Genomic DNA, 18545 nt, shown 5'->3' with positions numbered 1-18545 from the left:
TTAAGTTGATAATAATTTAGTGAGACTCCCCAGGGAGTTAGATCTAGAGTTAGATCCAGCTAGGCATGGGAACCCAGTCAGAGAGAGAGAGAGAGAGAGAGAGAGTGGAGAGAGAGAGAGAGAGAGAGAGAGTGGAGAGAGAGAGGTACTCCCACGAATTTAATATTTACCTTACTTTATCACCACGCTCGAGGAGACACCATGGTCGTAGAGATCACGAAATACGGCCACACTATTGTCACAATAATATGAGTGGGAGACGAGGAAGGTATGGATGTGTGGGATATGGGTATCACTGAATCTAATTTGATAATCTTACAACAAAAATCAAGAGGTATTCAAGTATATAGTAAATGAAACTAATACCAGACGCTGAAAGAAAATTAATTAGTGCGTGCGTGCTTGTTTTCCTGTTTCCGTACGTCCGTGCGTGTGGGCTAAAGAGCACGACTATGTTAGAATTGCACGCTATATTTTTGAGCATGGAAATTCATCTGACGTTGGTTATTAATACGGGAGGTACATAAATACAAACCACAAATGAAAAGAACGAAGAAACAGCAAAATAAGAAAGGCAATACAACTCGAGGTGCAGTAAGTGTCTCTCATGCTGTGTGACAGTGCTTTCCATTCACTGCATCTTTTTTTCCGATGATACAGAGCGAAATGCAGTTTGAAAGATATGTGTAAATGACTCAAATAGACGTAAGTAGCTACATGCAATATAGCAAAATAGCCCTGCCATGAGTATCCCATTCTTCAAGGTAAACTTGAACAAATCAGGGGTCTAGCTAGTAACCATTATCGCTGTAGAGATGAAAAGTGTAAGCTTATACTAAGAGAAAAGATACGTCGCGCCACAATCGGTGAATGTGTAGATCTTAAGCAGTCCATGGGTCGGAGCTATTAGTGAAAGCTTTTAGCTTTGCGCATCCGTAACTATTGTCAGGCACAGGGCTCTGTTAAAATATTCATGGAAATTCGATTTTTGACTTTTGCGGTGTGTCAGCAAGAGCAGCTCAAGTGAAACAAAACAAACAGAGCGTTCGATATGTTTCATCTGGAAACGCATGATCATCGGCGAAGCCCATAGGTCCAGTAAATGGGACGCGAAATGGGGTCATTCATTGAAACTGCAAGAAATTGATTTTTGCTAAAGTTAACACACAATCAATCCGCCTTCCGGCAGCGAGTATGACTCCTGGTTGATTTGTAGCTCTAGTCTTTTTTACAGCAAGTCTTCCTCCCACTGTGCACTGTACTGCATTGTACCAGTCTTCGTTTAAAAAGCACGGATATGGGCAACAGATCTTAGTCCTCAACATGAGTGTTCGTAAGGTAAGTAAATCAGTTTACTTGATATATCAAGTTCAGCCAATTGACTGGACCCAGAGCTCTTATATTCTAGTGGGAATGTACGTAGGCAAGGTAAGTGCCATTATTTAAACATTGTTCCGTAAGTTTGTCTCATATTGCGATTTTACAAAGATATTCTGACACCGCTGCGTAAATGACTATAGATTTCATTGCATCTGCCAAGGCTTTACCAAGTATAGAACCTAAGTGTGGGTTTACTAGTTATTTTCACCCCTAAAAGCACCAAATGAAGGCCATCAGATCCGACCAGTTTGCTCCTTTTATCCCAGGCTTTGCGACTTCAAACGGGAAATATTTAGCACAGGTACTAGTACATGTACGAGAACATGAAGGGATGTTCTTTAATCTACCTCAGTTTTACACTAAAATTGCCTTGGTCTTGTTCACAACACTTAACAGTAAAACATTATGAACTGCCCCATTGTACGACAAAATAGTTGGTTTTGAGAGCTCTGTAAGTGAAAGATTGCATTGCTGACATGAAATGTCGAGATTTACGACCCTCTTAAACCATGTGAAAAGCTGCGTAACTATCGGTAATTGCTGGAGGACGTGTTCCGAATGCATATTTCTTTTCATGTGTATGTAAATTGGAGATTCCATGACCTAGGTCGGATCTTTAAGTTGTGTGATATTTTTCACGTAATAGTACGTTTTATTCTGCTGTCAACTTCATGACAGCTCTAGCGGGAAGCCAAATCGAATTGTGTTTAAAGCTATTGGTATACCGGTATAACTATGTGCAACGATATGTATTCAGGGCCGTAGCCTGAGCAAAATCCCAGGGGGGGGGGGGGGGGCAGTAAGTGGACACGAGGGGGCGAAGCCCCCAAGGGGGGAGGGTGTTGGAGGGGGTTTCCCCCTCCCATGGTGTGGAAAAATTTTTAAAAACTGTATGTATAATACTGCATTCTGGTGCATTTTAACTGTTATTTATTGCTCAATCAGAAGTAAAAAATTGTGGGTTCATTTTGCCATAAGTACAGTCATTTTTTCAACACAACACGCCCATTGGACTTCATTTCGTAGATTGTCTCAGGATCAGGAATAACGTTTCTTCCTCTGTGGACAAGCAAGAGAGCCAATCCGCTAAGGCGTTCCTCTGCCATGCTACAAGTACGTGTCCACAGTTTCAAACGACGGAGGGCTGAAAATGATCTCTCGCATGCAACACTGCCAACTGGTGTTGCAAGGAAGATTGTAAAGATCCTACAAAGTGCAGGGAAATAAACAATAACCTGATAACAGCTTGGGGGATAGCTCCCTAAGGGAGGGTGAGCTTTCTGGCATGAACTGAGTTGGCTAAAAACAGTACACCTTTGTAAACAGATTGTTGAATGATTGTCTAGTGGCCATGAGTGCATTTTCTAACAGAATTGATACCAACTTTTTTTTTTACCTTTGCGATTGTTTTTTTTTTTTTTTTTTTTTTTTTTTTTTGGACCTCAAATCCCAGGGGGGGGGGGGGGGGGGGGCAGCTGCCCCCCGGAGGCTACGGCCCTGGTATTAATGTTTTATCTTCTCAATATGTCATGTTGGGAAATAATGATTATTAACCACACATTTCAATAACAAAATCGACATCCCTTGCATCTTTGTTCCCCGAATTGATTGAAACACGGAATAACATGTAATGTTGTGTGGATACATTTATTTGCAATTTTGTGCATACAGATCGGACAACGGGTCCTAACTGAATTAATTGTCCTTACTAAAAATAACCAAATGCAGGAAATAAATCGTCAGAGCGACCAATTTCCTCGTCCAGTTCAAGGTTTAATAACGTCAATGGGAACTTGAAATGTTTACTCTTCGGTCTAACACGGCAAAAAGTATTCCTGGTGTGTTGTAAGTTTTCAGGTGATTTTGTGCTTATATCTCTTTGCCCCCCCCCTCCCCCATAATTTTTAGCAATGCAACCTTCTATTAATCAGTTCTCAACACATGTTTACATTAAAGCAAATTTTTCTTGAAAATAACCAAATCAAGGAAATCAATCAGCGAATGCACCGCTTTGCACGTTCAATCGTTTAGAAGAGGATGTCCGATTGCGTTATTATACCAGTCTTTCGTGCTTAGCACCTCAGTCTCTTAATAGAGTATCATTGTTTTCGTTCGATCTGGTGTAAATTAATTCTTTTCACTTGTTTGAATTAAAGTAACTATACTAAGGGAAAAAAGCCAAATCAAGGCAATATCAATGCCAATCAGTGGATCTATCAATTAACCTTCAAACAGCCGTTAATCTCTAACGACGTGTAAATTATTTTTTTACACTTGTTTGAAATAAAGTAAGCTTTCTTAGGAAAAAAGCTATATTAAGGAAATCAATCAGTGGCTGTAGTAATTTATCTTCACACTTTCGCTAACCACTCGTGGCGCTTTTTAACGGCATTGTGCTATGTTATGCGGCCTGACTTTATAAAAACCTATAAATGCTTACGTTATGCCTAACTCATCCCAACTTCACATCAGGGTGGAATTGGAGAGAAATATTCATTTGCAAGGTGAAGTCTTTCCTGACTTGAAGCGAGACAGTGCTACCTTGATTCCCAGAGCACTTTTTGGGACTTTCACCCATCTGCTATTCGCTATCTGCCCCCGTTTCATTGTTGATAAAGGTGAGTTACTTATGGACTCTGAAAACTCAGGCTGGGAGGTTTATTAATCCTACGCTTTACATGTTTCATTTTCATTTTTTTGTCGGAGTTTTAAGTTGAATTTTTGATAGAATGCGCAGTCGTGTTGGACAAGACTCACAAATATCTGATTTGAAGCTTGGTCATTGCCTCGTTGACCAAGATTTTGGTCTATTTCAAATCAAGATGAATCGCCAGAAGTCTGAAGCAGTATAGCATTTTATTTTTGTTTATAAAGAGGTTCGCTATGTTATTGAACTGTACATGTACCATTACTTATTCAGCTGAGGCCCAAGTAGACTAAAATTTTGGTCTTAGAATTAAGACAGGCTTTTGATCTCTTGTGTCTTTGTGAAACCAGACCCAGGCTTGTCAAGCTGTCCCAGTTGGTAGATAGCACCGCTTACGTTATTTTTCCCTAAAATAGTGATACTTTATATGGTCTTCACTGTAAAGTAACCATAACTGTTTGGTGACTGTCAACGAGTATATTCAACACATAAAGATAATGGCATACCTTCCACGCTCTGCGACACACGGTGTTCTCCCATTAGCACGCTGCGCTTTAAAGAGCATGCGATTGTCAACATACTTTGTCAACAAAATTTGCCTCTTTCTAATTTACTCCGCTTGTTCATTTTTCAGAGGGTTGTTGTTTCGCCTCTCTTAACTGTCTCTTTTGTTAAGAGCACGATGGTGTAGAAAAACCCTGCATTTACTTAGAATGTATTTACTAGAAAGCGAACCTTTATTCAAATTAATTAATGCAGCTTGGCATTTTTGTTTCTTTCTATAGATATTAGTGACGTAGGGTTATTAATACTGTTTTAGTGACTATCAGCTCGTAGGTAGAAAACAATCCTACAACACCATGGGATGAATGTTAATTTCGTTTGGTTGATGGTACAAACTGAGATCATTATCTTTTATCCTTTTAATCCATGCCTGTTCTTAATTGGCACAAAATGTAAATGTCGTAGTGCCGTGCTTCCGCGAAAAATATTAATTTTGATACACAAAGAGACAAAAAATACGTCACTTATTATAAATGACGTTTGTAGAGCAGCACTGGGTATCAGCCCTTTTCTTTTGAGACTTAAGCTTTGCCGATGCGTCTTGTGATAAATGCAAAGAGATCTTAAACTGACTGGCAGCTGTGTAGTTAGAAACAAAGGCTTAGCTCACGTGCTTGTAAGGTAAGTAAAACAGTTTACCCTGTACATTTACATTAAATCTAGCCAATTGACCAAACTCATAGCACTTAAGCTCCAGTAGGAATTCACGTACGCAAGGTAAGTGCCCTTTCTTACGCAATGTTACATTGGGATTTTACAAAGATCTTGAGGCACCGCTGTGCGTAACTGGGCTATTGATATCACTACATCTGCCAATGCTGATTCCAAGTAAACTTGTTGTGGAACTTAAGTGTGGGCTTACGGGGTCTGCATTGCCCTTCTCCTAATCACGTGAATGGGCTGATTTGTGGGTGAAAATATAGTGAGGTTTATGATTGATGGGAAATATGTATTATTACACATTGTTTCTGTGTGTGCATACCAAGTGCGCAGATGACAGTGATCTTCGTTTAAAAAAAGTTTCGAAAGGTATCGAAAATATCAACGGACACTGTTTTGGTGAATTCATTTGTGCCAACACTTCCCCGAGACACACTTTGTGCCAACACTTTATCTGGAAGTGTTTCCGTTTGCCCAACACACTTGTATTACACCCTTGTATTCAGCAGGAGATTTTAAACGAAGATTAAGTCCTCGTGCCATTTTGAACATACGCTTGACAACGGTCGTCTTCCCCAGTAAGTTTCGTCATATACACATATAAATGTAGATGATATGTTGTCTGGCACAGTGAAATGTTTCAGTTGATTTTTAAAGTCGGTGGATTCAATAATATTTTGTATTTGGGTGTAATTTTAATGGAGCTAGGTCCTTGCGTGTAAATATGCACTGCATACATCGTGTAAAGCCGCAAAGACCTAGGACATTTCCAGGTAATTGTGAAGTATTGCCAGAGAAAGAGAAGGGGGTGTAAGCATGTAGCCATTTTATATGAATAATCGATCGAAACCCTCGCATTTTTGCAATATTTTCCGTGTGAAAGAATTTATATCCTTTATTTCGTGCAGCGTTTTAGGTAATGTGCTTCGACTCGGCACCACATTAGTAATGGCATATTCTCGTCGCTTTTTTTAATTGGAATTTGTGGTTTTTTACTTAGCCTAACAAGAGCTCATTTTAGGTCACGCGTGTTCTGACGTGAAAATCGTCAAGGTGTTTCTTTCTCCTTGTCTTCATCCAGTTTGTGTTCATTTAACTGATACCGGGTTGTTAGTGCAAGAGCACGAAGCATTAATTTGAACTATATAGTTCTATCAATATATCATTTCACTGGTAACAATGCTAATGCTATTGAACCCGCCGCGTGCCGAAGCATATAGTTAGTAAAAAGACAAAATTAATTGGCCATAGCGTTACGGATGTGGAATGAAATTGATGCAGTTTGCTTTTATCTGTGAAAATAGGACTCTAGTTCATGGACTATAAAGTGAATTATTCATTTGCTGTTGAACAATTATTGTTCTTCAAACCTGTCCAATTGGATCACCGTAGCATTAGTGCGCAGTCCTCGAGTTTTTTTTTTTTTTATGAAGAAAGTTCCTATTCAGCAAGCATTATCAGTTAGATTTGTTCAAGATCTAGTGCAGCGTAGAATTATTTTGAAATATCGAATAAATTTCATGGAGTAAAGCATCAATGCAACAAACCAGATTGCTTTGATCATCACATGAGAATGATAGGTATTCCATAAAGTATGTAAAACCTTTTGTTCTCATAAAAATCCAAGCTCCTTAAGCGCATTGGATCTGTTGTTATTCTAGTCACACGTGTTATTTCCTGAAGTCGATGGACAGGACTTAAATTGTGACAATTTCTCAAGCACATAAAAGTGCCTACGTGGTACTGTTGATAAGAAATATGTGATACATCCAACAAACAATGGCACCAGTGTAAGCAATCGCTTAACTCCCGCGGCTGAACATACTTTCCTTTTAAGAGAACGATTGAAACAATAAAGAATAATGCAAAACGCCATAGGATGCCTTTGATTCTCTTTCCCACTTCTAGGTCAAATCTATCATTCAAAACTCACGCTTTTTTTTCAAAGGCAATGTTCCAAGAAACTTCCCAGTAAAGAGAATCATTATTTTGTACACGAAAACAAACGCTTAATAAATACAACTGTTAATGTCATGAAAACCCCAGTTTTAATACACGAAGAATGGCAGCTGCCTTTCCCCTTGGGAGGGCAGGGCATTGATTAAATAACACCTTGATACTGAATGCCCAGTATGATATCGTCACCTTATAAATCATATACAGTTCTATAGCACGGTAAGGCGACCAGTATACGGGTATTTTCCAACCTCTTGATTGGCTTCATGCGTGGGCAACTTAACTCGACAAGGGCGGAGGACGATTTCTATTATTCTGCTATAGATGCTCGGAGTCCGTTGGCTTGCATTTCTGCGTTGAAAAAATTCTTGCAAACATGGTAAGTTATGGCTTGCTTGAGAAGAGGCATTGGTTTAAGATAAATTTAGGATAATGAGTTGCATCATAATAGTGTGAAGATACGGCAGTGCTTGGTATCATTTGGCCTTTTTATGTTTTTGCAGCATTTCATTTAAAATGTCACGGGTTTGACAGGCATACTCCGTCCAGAAGGAGTTGCATGTAACTATTTTGATAACACTCGGAGACGGTAGTCCTGCGGAATTTGAGGGTTCGATTTGGGGGGTTCGATTGAAACGCCTTTTTGGTCGGAAAAAGGTTCACTCTGAATAAAAATTGGATTCATAATCTCTGCTATTTTCAGTGATAATTGAGTCATTTATGAGGATAAAGGGATCCACTTTTTTTAGGAAAAGAACCCCCTTTGGAATTGCGGTCTAAAGGCCAGTACACGTATGATTAATTCACAACCTCAAACTAGTTCTAGAGTCTAAAAAGCTATTTTCAGTAGTAATCTTCACTATGCTGTGCTGATTAACCCAGTGGCAATATTCTAAATGTTACAATCAATTTATTGCAAGTTAATCTTATAAATTCTAAAATTATTAGATTAGACGAAGTAGTAGAATGATGGACCAGGTGGGTGCATTCATGCAGTCGAACATTCCAGCAAGCAAATTGATCAACCGAATACGTAAGCGCAAAGGTTTTTTTGGACTGTTTAGATGAAAAAAATATTTGTTTAGGGCATCTGTATCTATTAGATAATTATTTGACATATATTTCGATGGGGGGCCAACACTTAGAGTAATGAGTACTCCAGTTTCGACTATTCTGAATCTGTGTAGTAGTACATGTAATAGGCAATTGCAAGAGCACCGTGTATAGTTTTCGTAGAGCAGCCACACACACACACACACACACACACACACACACAGAGAGAGAGAGAGAGAGAGAGAGAGAGATGAGTTTTTGGCCTGTTTTTTTTCTTGTGTGAATAATAAGTGAACTTAATTGTCCCTGGATTCTGCCAAATATACAGTATGTCACCAAGTCTGCTTAGTAACAAAACTTCCGTGTATGATGATTAACCCTGGTTACTTCCAGGTGCTAATTACCTTCCTACTGGTAAATTAATTTCAGCCCATAGGAATACAGCTAACTTCGTCAATATGCTGCACCCTTAATAAACGAATTTAAGTCGATAATGGAGGAAGGAATTTTAATTTATCTGTTGACAATTGCTCACCGTTACCTATAAATATGCTCGCTGGTGCATGCTTAAGGCAAAGATATTTCAACGCAGTTTCCACTTGCAGACAGTTAAGACTGTAAAATAACGGTTAAAAGGATAGGAAAAAAAGATCAACTTAAATTAAGTTAAAAAGAAATCAGCTGTGCAGTACCGCTAGCTCAGGCATTGGAAAATATATTCATACCAGGTGAGCGTTTCCTCATGTATTTGTTCTATATGCTGCCAAAATATGTCTGTAAAATATATATATATTGTGATTACTAATGTTTGCCAAGACGCCAGAGTCAAAGATTGACTGTTAGTCGGTTTTCAACGGACGTTTTGCAATAAAGACGCTGCGTGCGTACTTCAATCATTTCGATTCTGCACGATGTTCGAGGTGATTTATTGCGCAGCTATTTATGGCATACAACGGCACAAGTAAGCGTAGAACTACTAAAATGTTTTAATTTTGTTTTCCTGTCTAGACATTGTAGTCTATAGTGATGAAAAATCAATGGGAGTCTCACTGGAATTGTTCAGGCAGAGTAATTTTGCACTTCACGTCAATTGTTTTTTTATATTTTCCTGATCAAAATATTCCAAGTTTGGTTATGGGCTGCAGAGACGTATTTTAGAGCCATCCATTCCTTGGAGCCTGCTGGTTCCTGTGCTTTGACAAATAACCTTCTACTTGTCAGTTACGCCATCATAGAATAGTTGATAACAGATAACGAAAAAATAAGTAGCCTAGACCCTTCAAGTTGTTGGTGTTCCTTGTGAGATACTGATATTTGCATTTGTATCTGGGGTCTCTTTCTCTTTAGGCTAACCTAATATACACTTACACATACACAAAAGAGGAAGGGGCTAACACGTAAAAATTGTTGTTTAAACAATTACATGTAACAGGTAATTCTAAGTTTATGAAGTCAGTGGTCTTTCACATTCGTAGTGAAACATAGCTGTAACTGTAACTACAACTTAAACCAATTTTTGTCGGCGGAACGGACTAGACAGCCAAGAGGAGCACGCACACGTGCTTTATGACGCACAGTGGTAAATGTCTATGAAGTAGAACAATCGTGTGAGGAACACGTCAGTGGTTACAGTCACGATGTTTGGATATATGCTGTGAAGAGGAAAATGTCACACTGTACATTGCTCACAAACGTCTCAGTGGGTCGGTAATTCCCTTACAACGTCACGAATCGTTGGCATTAGAAACTCCCCGAAACGTATTTTGCTTTTCATTAATGTCCAATGCAATCTTAATTTTATTCATGATAAGATGCTCTTTCCAAACGGATTTTCCTGTTATTTGTCTTCATCCATGCCCATCTCTTACAATGTATCATTATAAACCTACGTGCTTGATGGAGAGTTTTGGTTAATTTCTAATATAACATGATGGTTATTTGAAAAGCCCAAACTCGCTTAACGGTTGACTGAGTATAGTTAAAGGGCAAAACCGGTCATCTTGTGGCTGGTATATGATTTATATTGGTTTTTAAATTATAGTGGTACATGTATATGGGTTTATACTGTATATAACACAGAATCATGCAATTCTTGGTCATTGTGTGTAATCAATCAAATGGAGTAGGCTGAGTCGACTTAGTAACCTAGTTAGACGCGTCGAGGGTATTGATTGTCCAAAGTACATGTACGATGTATTCTCAGATTTTGTGAACTGTGGTAAAAACTACTGAATAACCATACCTAAATCGAACTAGCAGGGTCGACCCACCTCCAAGGGGATTCTTGCTAAATTGCATTTAGCTTAAGGGGCTTAGATGTCTGGCACACCTACTGAAGCTGTTAAATATCTGCGATAATTACCCCCTAACAGCTTCAGTGGGCGTACCAGACATCAGAGCCGCTTAAATTGAATGCAATTTAGCGAGACACCCCTCGGAGATGGGTCAGCCCTGCTTGATCAATATAGGTATGAGAACGGGGTCTAATAAATGATAGGCAATTTTTGTTATTCGTAATCTTACTTTTCCTAAACCGGCGGAGAGTCACATGTACAGTGCTCTGCATAAAAAATGGGAACAAGATTTTAGTCTGTTAACTTAAATTTCCTAAGAATCACGTGTGCATCAAGTAATATGAAGATACCCATTTTTGTAAATTTCGAATAGGAGAAATGATTTACACTTACAGTTTCACAAATCGAATCCAAAAATGGGTGGAACCTGCTAGAAAAGGTTTTGGATACTTCTGATACATTGTATTGCCGCGGTTTCTCAGAGTGTTGTACAAATTTCTTAAATATATGTTCTGATAACGAAGCTGTTAAATTGCCGTTGGTTTTTAGCCTGTATGTGTTGCGTATATATGTGTTTGCGTGTGTGAAAAAGGTAGAATGATGACAATGGCGCTTTCACACAGAAACGCAGAATAAACCGAAAACGGGGATTGCTTTGAAAATTCCATTAAACTGAGCGCGAATTGTCATGGTCTTTTGATTCAGACACTATCCGTATTAGTCCATATTATCTACAAGTCATTAATCTTCTATCGTCTATAAAGCGCCCGTTCTGCGTGATATGATACAAAACTGGATCCAAAATCAATAAACACAACTGCATTATTTTACCAAAAATGCCGTCATTGTTTTGTGCTGTTTGAAAAACCCACTCATGTCTTTTGTGTATAAGTCCCTGTGAAATATCGTTTCTCCCAAAACAATTGACAATTGATATATACTACATGTATGCAATATTGGCCACAACCATTTCACTTATTTGTCGAAATACAATATTTGAGGAAAAAATATGAATTGTATAAACTAGTGGTATTCCATTTGGGGACATATACTGATACGGCATTTTGGTGTGATGTATGCCACATCACAGAAGTTTTGGCTCTCGAAATAATAAAGACTCTACCAAGCCAGAAAGTCATCCTGTGCGTTGAAAATGTCTTTTTGTTTTTAATTTTTTACGATGTCGCCAATTGCATTGTTTTTCGTTTTCTCTTTTTAGAGTGACCCGGATACATCCCTCCGTCTTCGAGTAATGCCGGAACAAAGCAATGACTACCGTGTGGCCGTCTTCGGCGCAGGCGGCGTGGGCAAGAGCTCCTTAGTCTTACGATTCGTACGGGGTACATTCCGGGAGAGTTACATTCCAACTATTGAGGACACATACCGCGAAGTGATCAGTTGCAATAAGCAAGTCTGTACATTACAGATTACAGATACAACGGGCAGCCATCAATTCCCGGCCATGCAGAGACTTAATATTAACAAGGGACACGCTTTTATATTGGTCTTCTCAATAACGAGTAGGCAAAGCCTGGAAGAACTTAAACCGATTTACAACGAAATCAGGGAAATTAAAGGAGATCTTGAAAACGTCCCAATAATGCTAGTTGGCAACAAATGTGATGAGTCTTACAGAGAGCTACCTCAGGCAGAGGGGCAGACTCTCGCTAGGGCCTGGAATTGCCATTACATGGAGACATCTGCCAAAACGAACCACAACGTGAAAGAACTGTTCCAGGAGTTGCTTCAAATGGAGACCAGGCGAGCAATGAGCCTCACGCCGCTCGACACAAAGAAAACAAAATCACAGAAACGAAAGGAAAAACTGAAGGGGAAATGTACGATAATGTGATAAGCGGTTGTGTGATAGCTGTGACTTAGATAATGCAGATTCGAACTGTTTTTGTGAGCTGTGGAGCCATGAAGCGGACAGAGTGCCGTTTCGAACGACCAAACGAAAATGGTGTGAATTTGCATCAATATTTGGTGCTGATAGAAAATGGAACATGTCCCGATTGTCATCAATGATTTTCAGATCGGTCTTTACAAAGAAATCCATCCATTTTTAGGCACCACAGACTCTGAGCACCCTTTTTTCCTTTTTGTATTATGGTCAGCAACCATCGATCATCGCCGTATAATTTGTAGCATTCCCAGGCTTAGGGTTTTCCTATAACCGAAGGCCTCTTGGCAATAAGTACGTCAGGCTCAGTCCTATTTTGTAGCACTCCAATTCAGTTATCGATCGCCGGTTACCCAAAGCTGGTTGGTTTTGTTAACGTTCCCAAGGTCGCTCTTCAAAACCGTGGGCTGCATGCACATGTGCGTTAAGCTGCATACCATCCAACGCTCGTGGGAAAAATTTTAGAGGGAATGAAACACTTATACAATTAGAAGTATAAAATACAGGTTTTTATGTAGTTTTTTTACAACTGTGCACATTTCATACAGCGATCTTTAAATTATTTCCAGTTAGGTTTCCTTTGTAAATCCGTTTCCATATTATTCACAAACCAACGTCGAATTTGTTTTTCATGGTAGGCATATACTCAACTTCATCGTGCCTATTACCAAAGTTGAATATACATAATATGTAGCTTATAATGTAGATACACGTAACATCACTAAGGCAGTTACAGAAAAACATAAAACATGTCTATTTCGAACACACATCTTTTAAATGCAAAGGGCAGAAGTCTAAAACAGCGGTAAAACAAGCTCCTTGAAAATCCCTATAAAAGAGAGGCTAGTATCATTTGTACATATCAATGATTTATAAAAAACTGTTGCTCGTCATATACCGAATCAACGAGATCAAATTTCTCTCTGAATTTAATTGACATTGATGTGACTCGAAGTCTATACATCAAACTCCTACGTGAATCTCTTTATTCGGGGAAAGCCTCGGATTACGAGGGTATCGCAAGCAACGAGCGAGCAAAAACCTCAAATCAATGCGACAGCTTGTCTTACCACGGGCAATGTGAACAAGCTGCAATATGCTTGATTGTAGTATTTGCTTTGAACATACTCCTTTTGCTTATGGCTATGATAAAACAAAGGAATTTTTGTGTTATTAATGATAAAACAGGTATTTGCGTGTCTGTGTGTGCAGAAAAGGAGGTATATTTACAAGTCGACATTGCTTGAGAAAGCCAATAGATAACTATATCCGGTCTATTTTTAAATATTGAAATACGATGTTTTGTTATCTAGACAGTTATAACTAAATGTTGTTCACAGTGTAGACACTGGATTATTAAAAGCGGTTCTTGTTAAATAATTTCACATGTAATCCACTACAAATGTTGGAGGTAGGACATTTAATCACAATATCTTGACGTTATTGCTATGGTTTCAACATTAACATTGGATTGCAAAAAGTGCAATTAATCAAGATATTTAATTTGTCGCCAAGTGCAGGTCGCTTGGGCCTTAAAATACAAATAAGCATAATGTTATTGTAAGGAGTAAATGTTAATACATATTATGTGCTGTGTATGTATGTATGTATGTGGAAGTCACAGTCGTCTTTGTAATCTGTCCCACATGATTTAACTCCAAACGTATTACAGCAGAGATAATTGCTACAAAAACTGAAAATGCCATCTAAGAGATGGATGGGTTTAAAGCCGTTTTAAGCTAGGCCAGATTATCTATGCACCGATTCTACTATTATCATATGACTATATTCTAATAGTAACATATTTGATGTATCATTCAATAGCGATTGAGTTATATGCTTGTCTTATATAAAGAAACTGAAATCGCGTGTAACAAAGTTTTTTCCCCGAAAACCCTTAGTTCAAGTGTTACTGTCAGCCTTATTGTCGTGTAAAGATTGTTTTGAAAACTACCAGAAATCAATTAAGTAAAAAAAGAACGATATTATTATTGTCATGTCTTAAATGCCAAACCATTTCCTATTTTCATTGTAGTATGTTTTTAAGCACGAATCTGAAATGCCGTGCATTTTTTCTTTGTTTTGCGTTATCCATGTTGTATTTTTTGTCAAAAATTATCGTACATGGCGAATTTTGTATGTTAAGTACAGAAATAAATTGATATTCGATTTACAAAGCGTCAAGTTTTAGTCATTGTTTAAGTTGTTTTGACTATCACAATTAGCAATATATCATTCTCTTGGAAGTAGCACTTCATTAAAGGGCTCTAATGAGAGATTTGATCTATTATTTCTGACGCAAAATGAAAACAAATTCTGGTGAGGTAATACAATATCTTTAGCCACCATTATTGCATTAACATGTTGTTTCATGAACAAATCGTTACCAGAGATTGATCGGAACGGCCCATTGCGTTGGCTCTCAATAGTTTATCGCCTCTACTGCAATCGTGTCAACCTACCTCGCAAGTTTTTTAAGACGCGCAAATAATGTAAACAAACAGTAGCAAAATCCATTTTTCCTGGAAATTTCAACTCTTCCCATTAATCACCATGGCACATCTTATCCAAAACAGTTCACAGAATTGCGATCAACAACCGGTTCCTTAATTATAGGTTTATAGTTTTTTGAGCCACTTTCGTAGTGAGGATTAAAGACTGATTAATTTTAATCTTGACGGTAAAATTCAGAACATGAGAACTTAAAAAAAATGTCTGTGGAAATTTTATCGGAAAATACCATTATATGTCAATGACAGAAGACGTGGCGGCTGTCTTATCTATCAAGACGTGGAAAAGGAAACTATGGCGATGATGACGACTTCGACGATGGGAGATCATGACAAAAAGGCAGACCTTGTTAAATCTTATTCTTACCACTTTTATTACTGTATATTTCTCATACAAAAATAGTTGGTTTGTGCGTGGGCACGATAAGCATGATTCGCGATACCAATGAGAAATAATCAGAGGAAAATTGGTACCGATGACGTACATAGAATATCCTTTTTGAAGAGCTTGTTTACCTCCAATTAAACACAATTTCCTTTTCGTACAATAATGCTGAAATAATGATGTCTCCACATCTCCATTATGTCACACGAAAGCGTCCTGTTTTGATCTGTTCTCGAGATCATAACAGGATATATCAAGATATTAAAAGCTTTGCGGAACTCTTGACTTTCATCAAGATCATAACAGGAAATAAAACATTAAATTAAACATAACAAGGGCCTAAACGTTAAAAATCAAAATGAACAGAGTATAGAGCAAGCAATGCCAGACATACATGTAGCATACAAAAATACAGACCGGTGTGACAGGAATGGTAGACGGCTAGGATTTGTAGTCTCTTCCCCATTACTTTGTACAGGTGACATTCGTCCAACATACTAACCCCAATATTCCAACGTACCTTTACCTGTACTAATCATATGGGACCCTGGACTTACATTCCTACATGTAGGACTACCATTCCTGTGAAACTGGTACATTACAATCAGGTTAAGTTACACCAGTAAATCAAAAAATATTAAAAATAAACAACAACATATAAACAACAAGTGACTAAGCTACACTCACTACAGATGACAACACTTCAGGAAAAAAAAACAAAGCTGGGATATGAATACAGCATTACAATTACTGCAATAACTCATTTGAATAGAAAAAGACATTGTACAAGACTCATATATGTACTGGTTAGTGTTAATTTCAATTTCTGTCAGGTCACTTCAACAACGATGGGCTAGACAGTAAATATATCACAATTTATTCAATGGATAATACTGCCACTGATATTAGGAATCTCAGACACATAAAACCATTAAAAAAAAGTCACTGGAATCAGTCTCACAAAATAAGTTTGGACTGCGCTATTGTCTTAACTTTTAGACCAAAAATTTGGCTAAGTAATCTAAATACTCCAGTTAGACTGCTCATGGTTTAAGTTTGCATAGTTCTGAACTCCACTTTTGAGACAAGTCTGATACAAAAATAATATGGTCTACTCTTTAAAAAGCAGTTTGTTATTTGTTATCAACTCTAGCTAGATATAAAATGGCATAGTTACATTACAATAAACACATATAAAATAAAACTTTTTTATCAATGCTAAAGTACATTGACTGTTACAGGTATAGTCTAATTGTAGAGTATCAATAAAGCTAAAGTATAAAAAGGGATTGGTGTTGCTGTAGCTTGCATTCTACCCATTCGATATATATATATATATATATATATATATATATATATATATTTCCATTATACTAAACAGATGTACTGGTTCATGTATCACATTTTATCTTAAATCAAAATTGCATAGAAATGCTGGCTAAGGAAAAAAAATGAAATACCATATATAACATATGCATATCACTTCTCATGCTTTAGATATAAATCTTGTATATCTCTCTGTGCATCTTGCTGTACCACCTGCAAGTCACTTTTAATTTGCTCCCTCAGTGATTTCAACTCTTCAGCAGGGGGCACAGGCTCTGGGGGGACTGGCTTTGTTGCCTTGGCAATAATCTCTGTCACTTCAGGTGGGTTTTCTATGGGATCTCTGGTAACTTCTTTTATAAGTTCTTTGGTTTTTAGAGACACTGCTGTCACTTTTGGCATTTCTTCTTCTGTTAATGAGACAGAGTCCTCTTCGTCTGATTGCATATTGCTTCCATTTTCAAGATGGCTAGAACTGTCGTCTGCTCTATCATTTGCAGCAGGTGACTCCAATCCAGCATCATCCAACATGGAGGCAGCACTATCCATTTCGGGATCCAGGGTAACTTCATCATGAAAATGTTTATGAAAACTATCATCAATGTCACTTTGCATTCCATCATCAAAATCCCTTTCAGTATTTTGCCCACTACCTTCTTCAGATATAGGCTCCTGTATTGTAACATGTAGACCCCTATCACCGAAGTCATCAGAAATTGAGTTAATGTCGGACATCGATCCGCTGTCGCCAGAGGGGATGTTGACATCATATTTATGGTGACTACCCATATCAGATGAGGCAGGAGTGTTGACAGGGGAGAACCCTTCATTCAATAGTCTATAATTCCTGATATGTGCATACTCATCATACTGACTTGTGTGTTCCTTAACAGGGGTGACCCCAGTTTGCAGGCTGCGGAGGGTGGTAGGGTCTGATGGCTTACTACCAGACACATTAATCTGTTGTGTAATTTGAATATATTCTGGGTCACCTCTCTGACCATGGGAACTGATACTCGCTCCGGCTGCTGCTCCTGATTTGTGCAAGGGCTGCCCAGGGCGAGGTCTGATGGACTGAGGTGTCCTTACCCGGCTGTTACTTGCAGGAGTGGACAGTCGAGATTTAGCCCTAGTTTCAGCTCTCTTCTCAGCAGCTGGGGTGAATATCCTGAGATTTGGATCTGGCGGTCCACTGAATGCAGACATGGCTGTGCTGGGTCGTATTGCACGTGCATCACTCCACGATGAATCTGCCATGCTAAGTTTGCTTGGGCTTCGGAAATCTCGCCCATAGGGGCTTGGGCTTCTATTTCCATGAGTAGGACTAGGGCTTCTCCCTGCAGTTCTGTAATTAGGGGGACTTGGACTCCTGCCTGCACCTCTACGACTCTGTGGACTTCCATTTCTAGCTCCATGTGATTTTGGAGAGTGCTCTCCATCGTCCTGCCTTTCTCCATCCTCTTCTCCACCTTCATCTGATTCTGCACCATTATTTCTTGACTCCAAATGAATTTGAAAAGGCAAGTTCCTAGGTGTTCTAGGTGATCTTTGAGTTTTAATCTTTATGATGTCATCTAACACAAGACCCTTGATCCGTTCCTCCTCCTCCTTCTTTCTACTGTCTATTGCAATGTCTGTGATGTTCTCTCTCTCTGCACCATCCATGCCTGTTCTGCTCTTGCTGCGACGCTGCACTTGGAATCCATGTTTTCTTACAACTGGTGGTTTCCGCAGTGGTTCATCAGACAGCAACTTTTGGAACACGACTGGATGGTTTTCACACAGGCTCTGAAATAGTCAGTAAAAAAATTTTTTTTGAATCTATCTGTGATCCAGCATAATTTTGGGTGTATTTTTGTTTCTTTTT

The 18545-nt window shown here is 38.5% G+C and overlaps 2 protein-coding genes across 11 annotated transcripts in view; one reads left to right on the top strand and one right to left on the bottom strand.

Annotated features, from left to right (window-relative positions):
• The window catches only part of LOC106177890 (GTP-binding protein Di-Ras2), a 32324-nt gene extending 17696 nt beyond the window's left edge, over nt 1-14628 (top strand). For 3 of the 8 annotated variants that reach the window (XM_087000741.1, XM_013560828.2, XM_013560827.2), the window contains exon 2: nt 11774-14628. In XM_087000741.1, the coding sequence (XP_086856867.1) occupies nt 11774-12406 (633 nt within the window). In that variant the 3' untranslated portion in view covers nt 12407-14628. Of the gene's footprint in view, nt 1-764; nt 1339-4973; nt 5213-6942; nt 7587-7631; nt 8241-8548; nt 8989-11773 lie in introns of those variants that run through there. The other 5 variants (XM_013560819.2, XM_013560826.2, XM_013560820.3 and 2 more) reach the window with 5 other exon arrangements.
• A 688-nt stretch (nt 14629-15316) lies between these two features.
• LOC106177871 (uncharacterized) overlaps nt 15317-18545 on the bottom strand; it is a 13772-nt gene continuing 10543 nt past the window's right edge. For all 3 annotated transcript variants that reach the window (XM_087006777.1, XM_013560781.2, XM_087006780.1), the window contains one exon: nt 15317-18466. In XM_087006777.1, the coding sequence (XP_086862903.1) occupies nt 16832-18466 (1635 nt within the window). In that variant the 3' untranslated portion in view covers nt 15317-16831. The remainder of the gene's footprint in view (nt 18467-18545) is intronic.

Source organism: Lingula anatina, chromosome 1, assembly GCF_051362555.1.
Source record: "Lingula anatina isolate TDL-2025a chromosome 1, LinAna3.0, whole genome shotgun sequence".
NCBI classification, from domain to species: domain Eukaryota; kingdom Metazoa; phylum Brachiopoda; class Lingulata; order Lingulida; family Lingulidae; genus Lingula; species Lingula anatina.
This window is presented reverse-complemented; position numbering and strand designations above follow the sequence as displayed.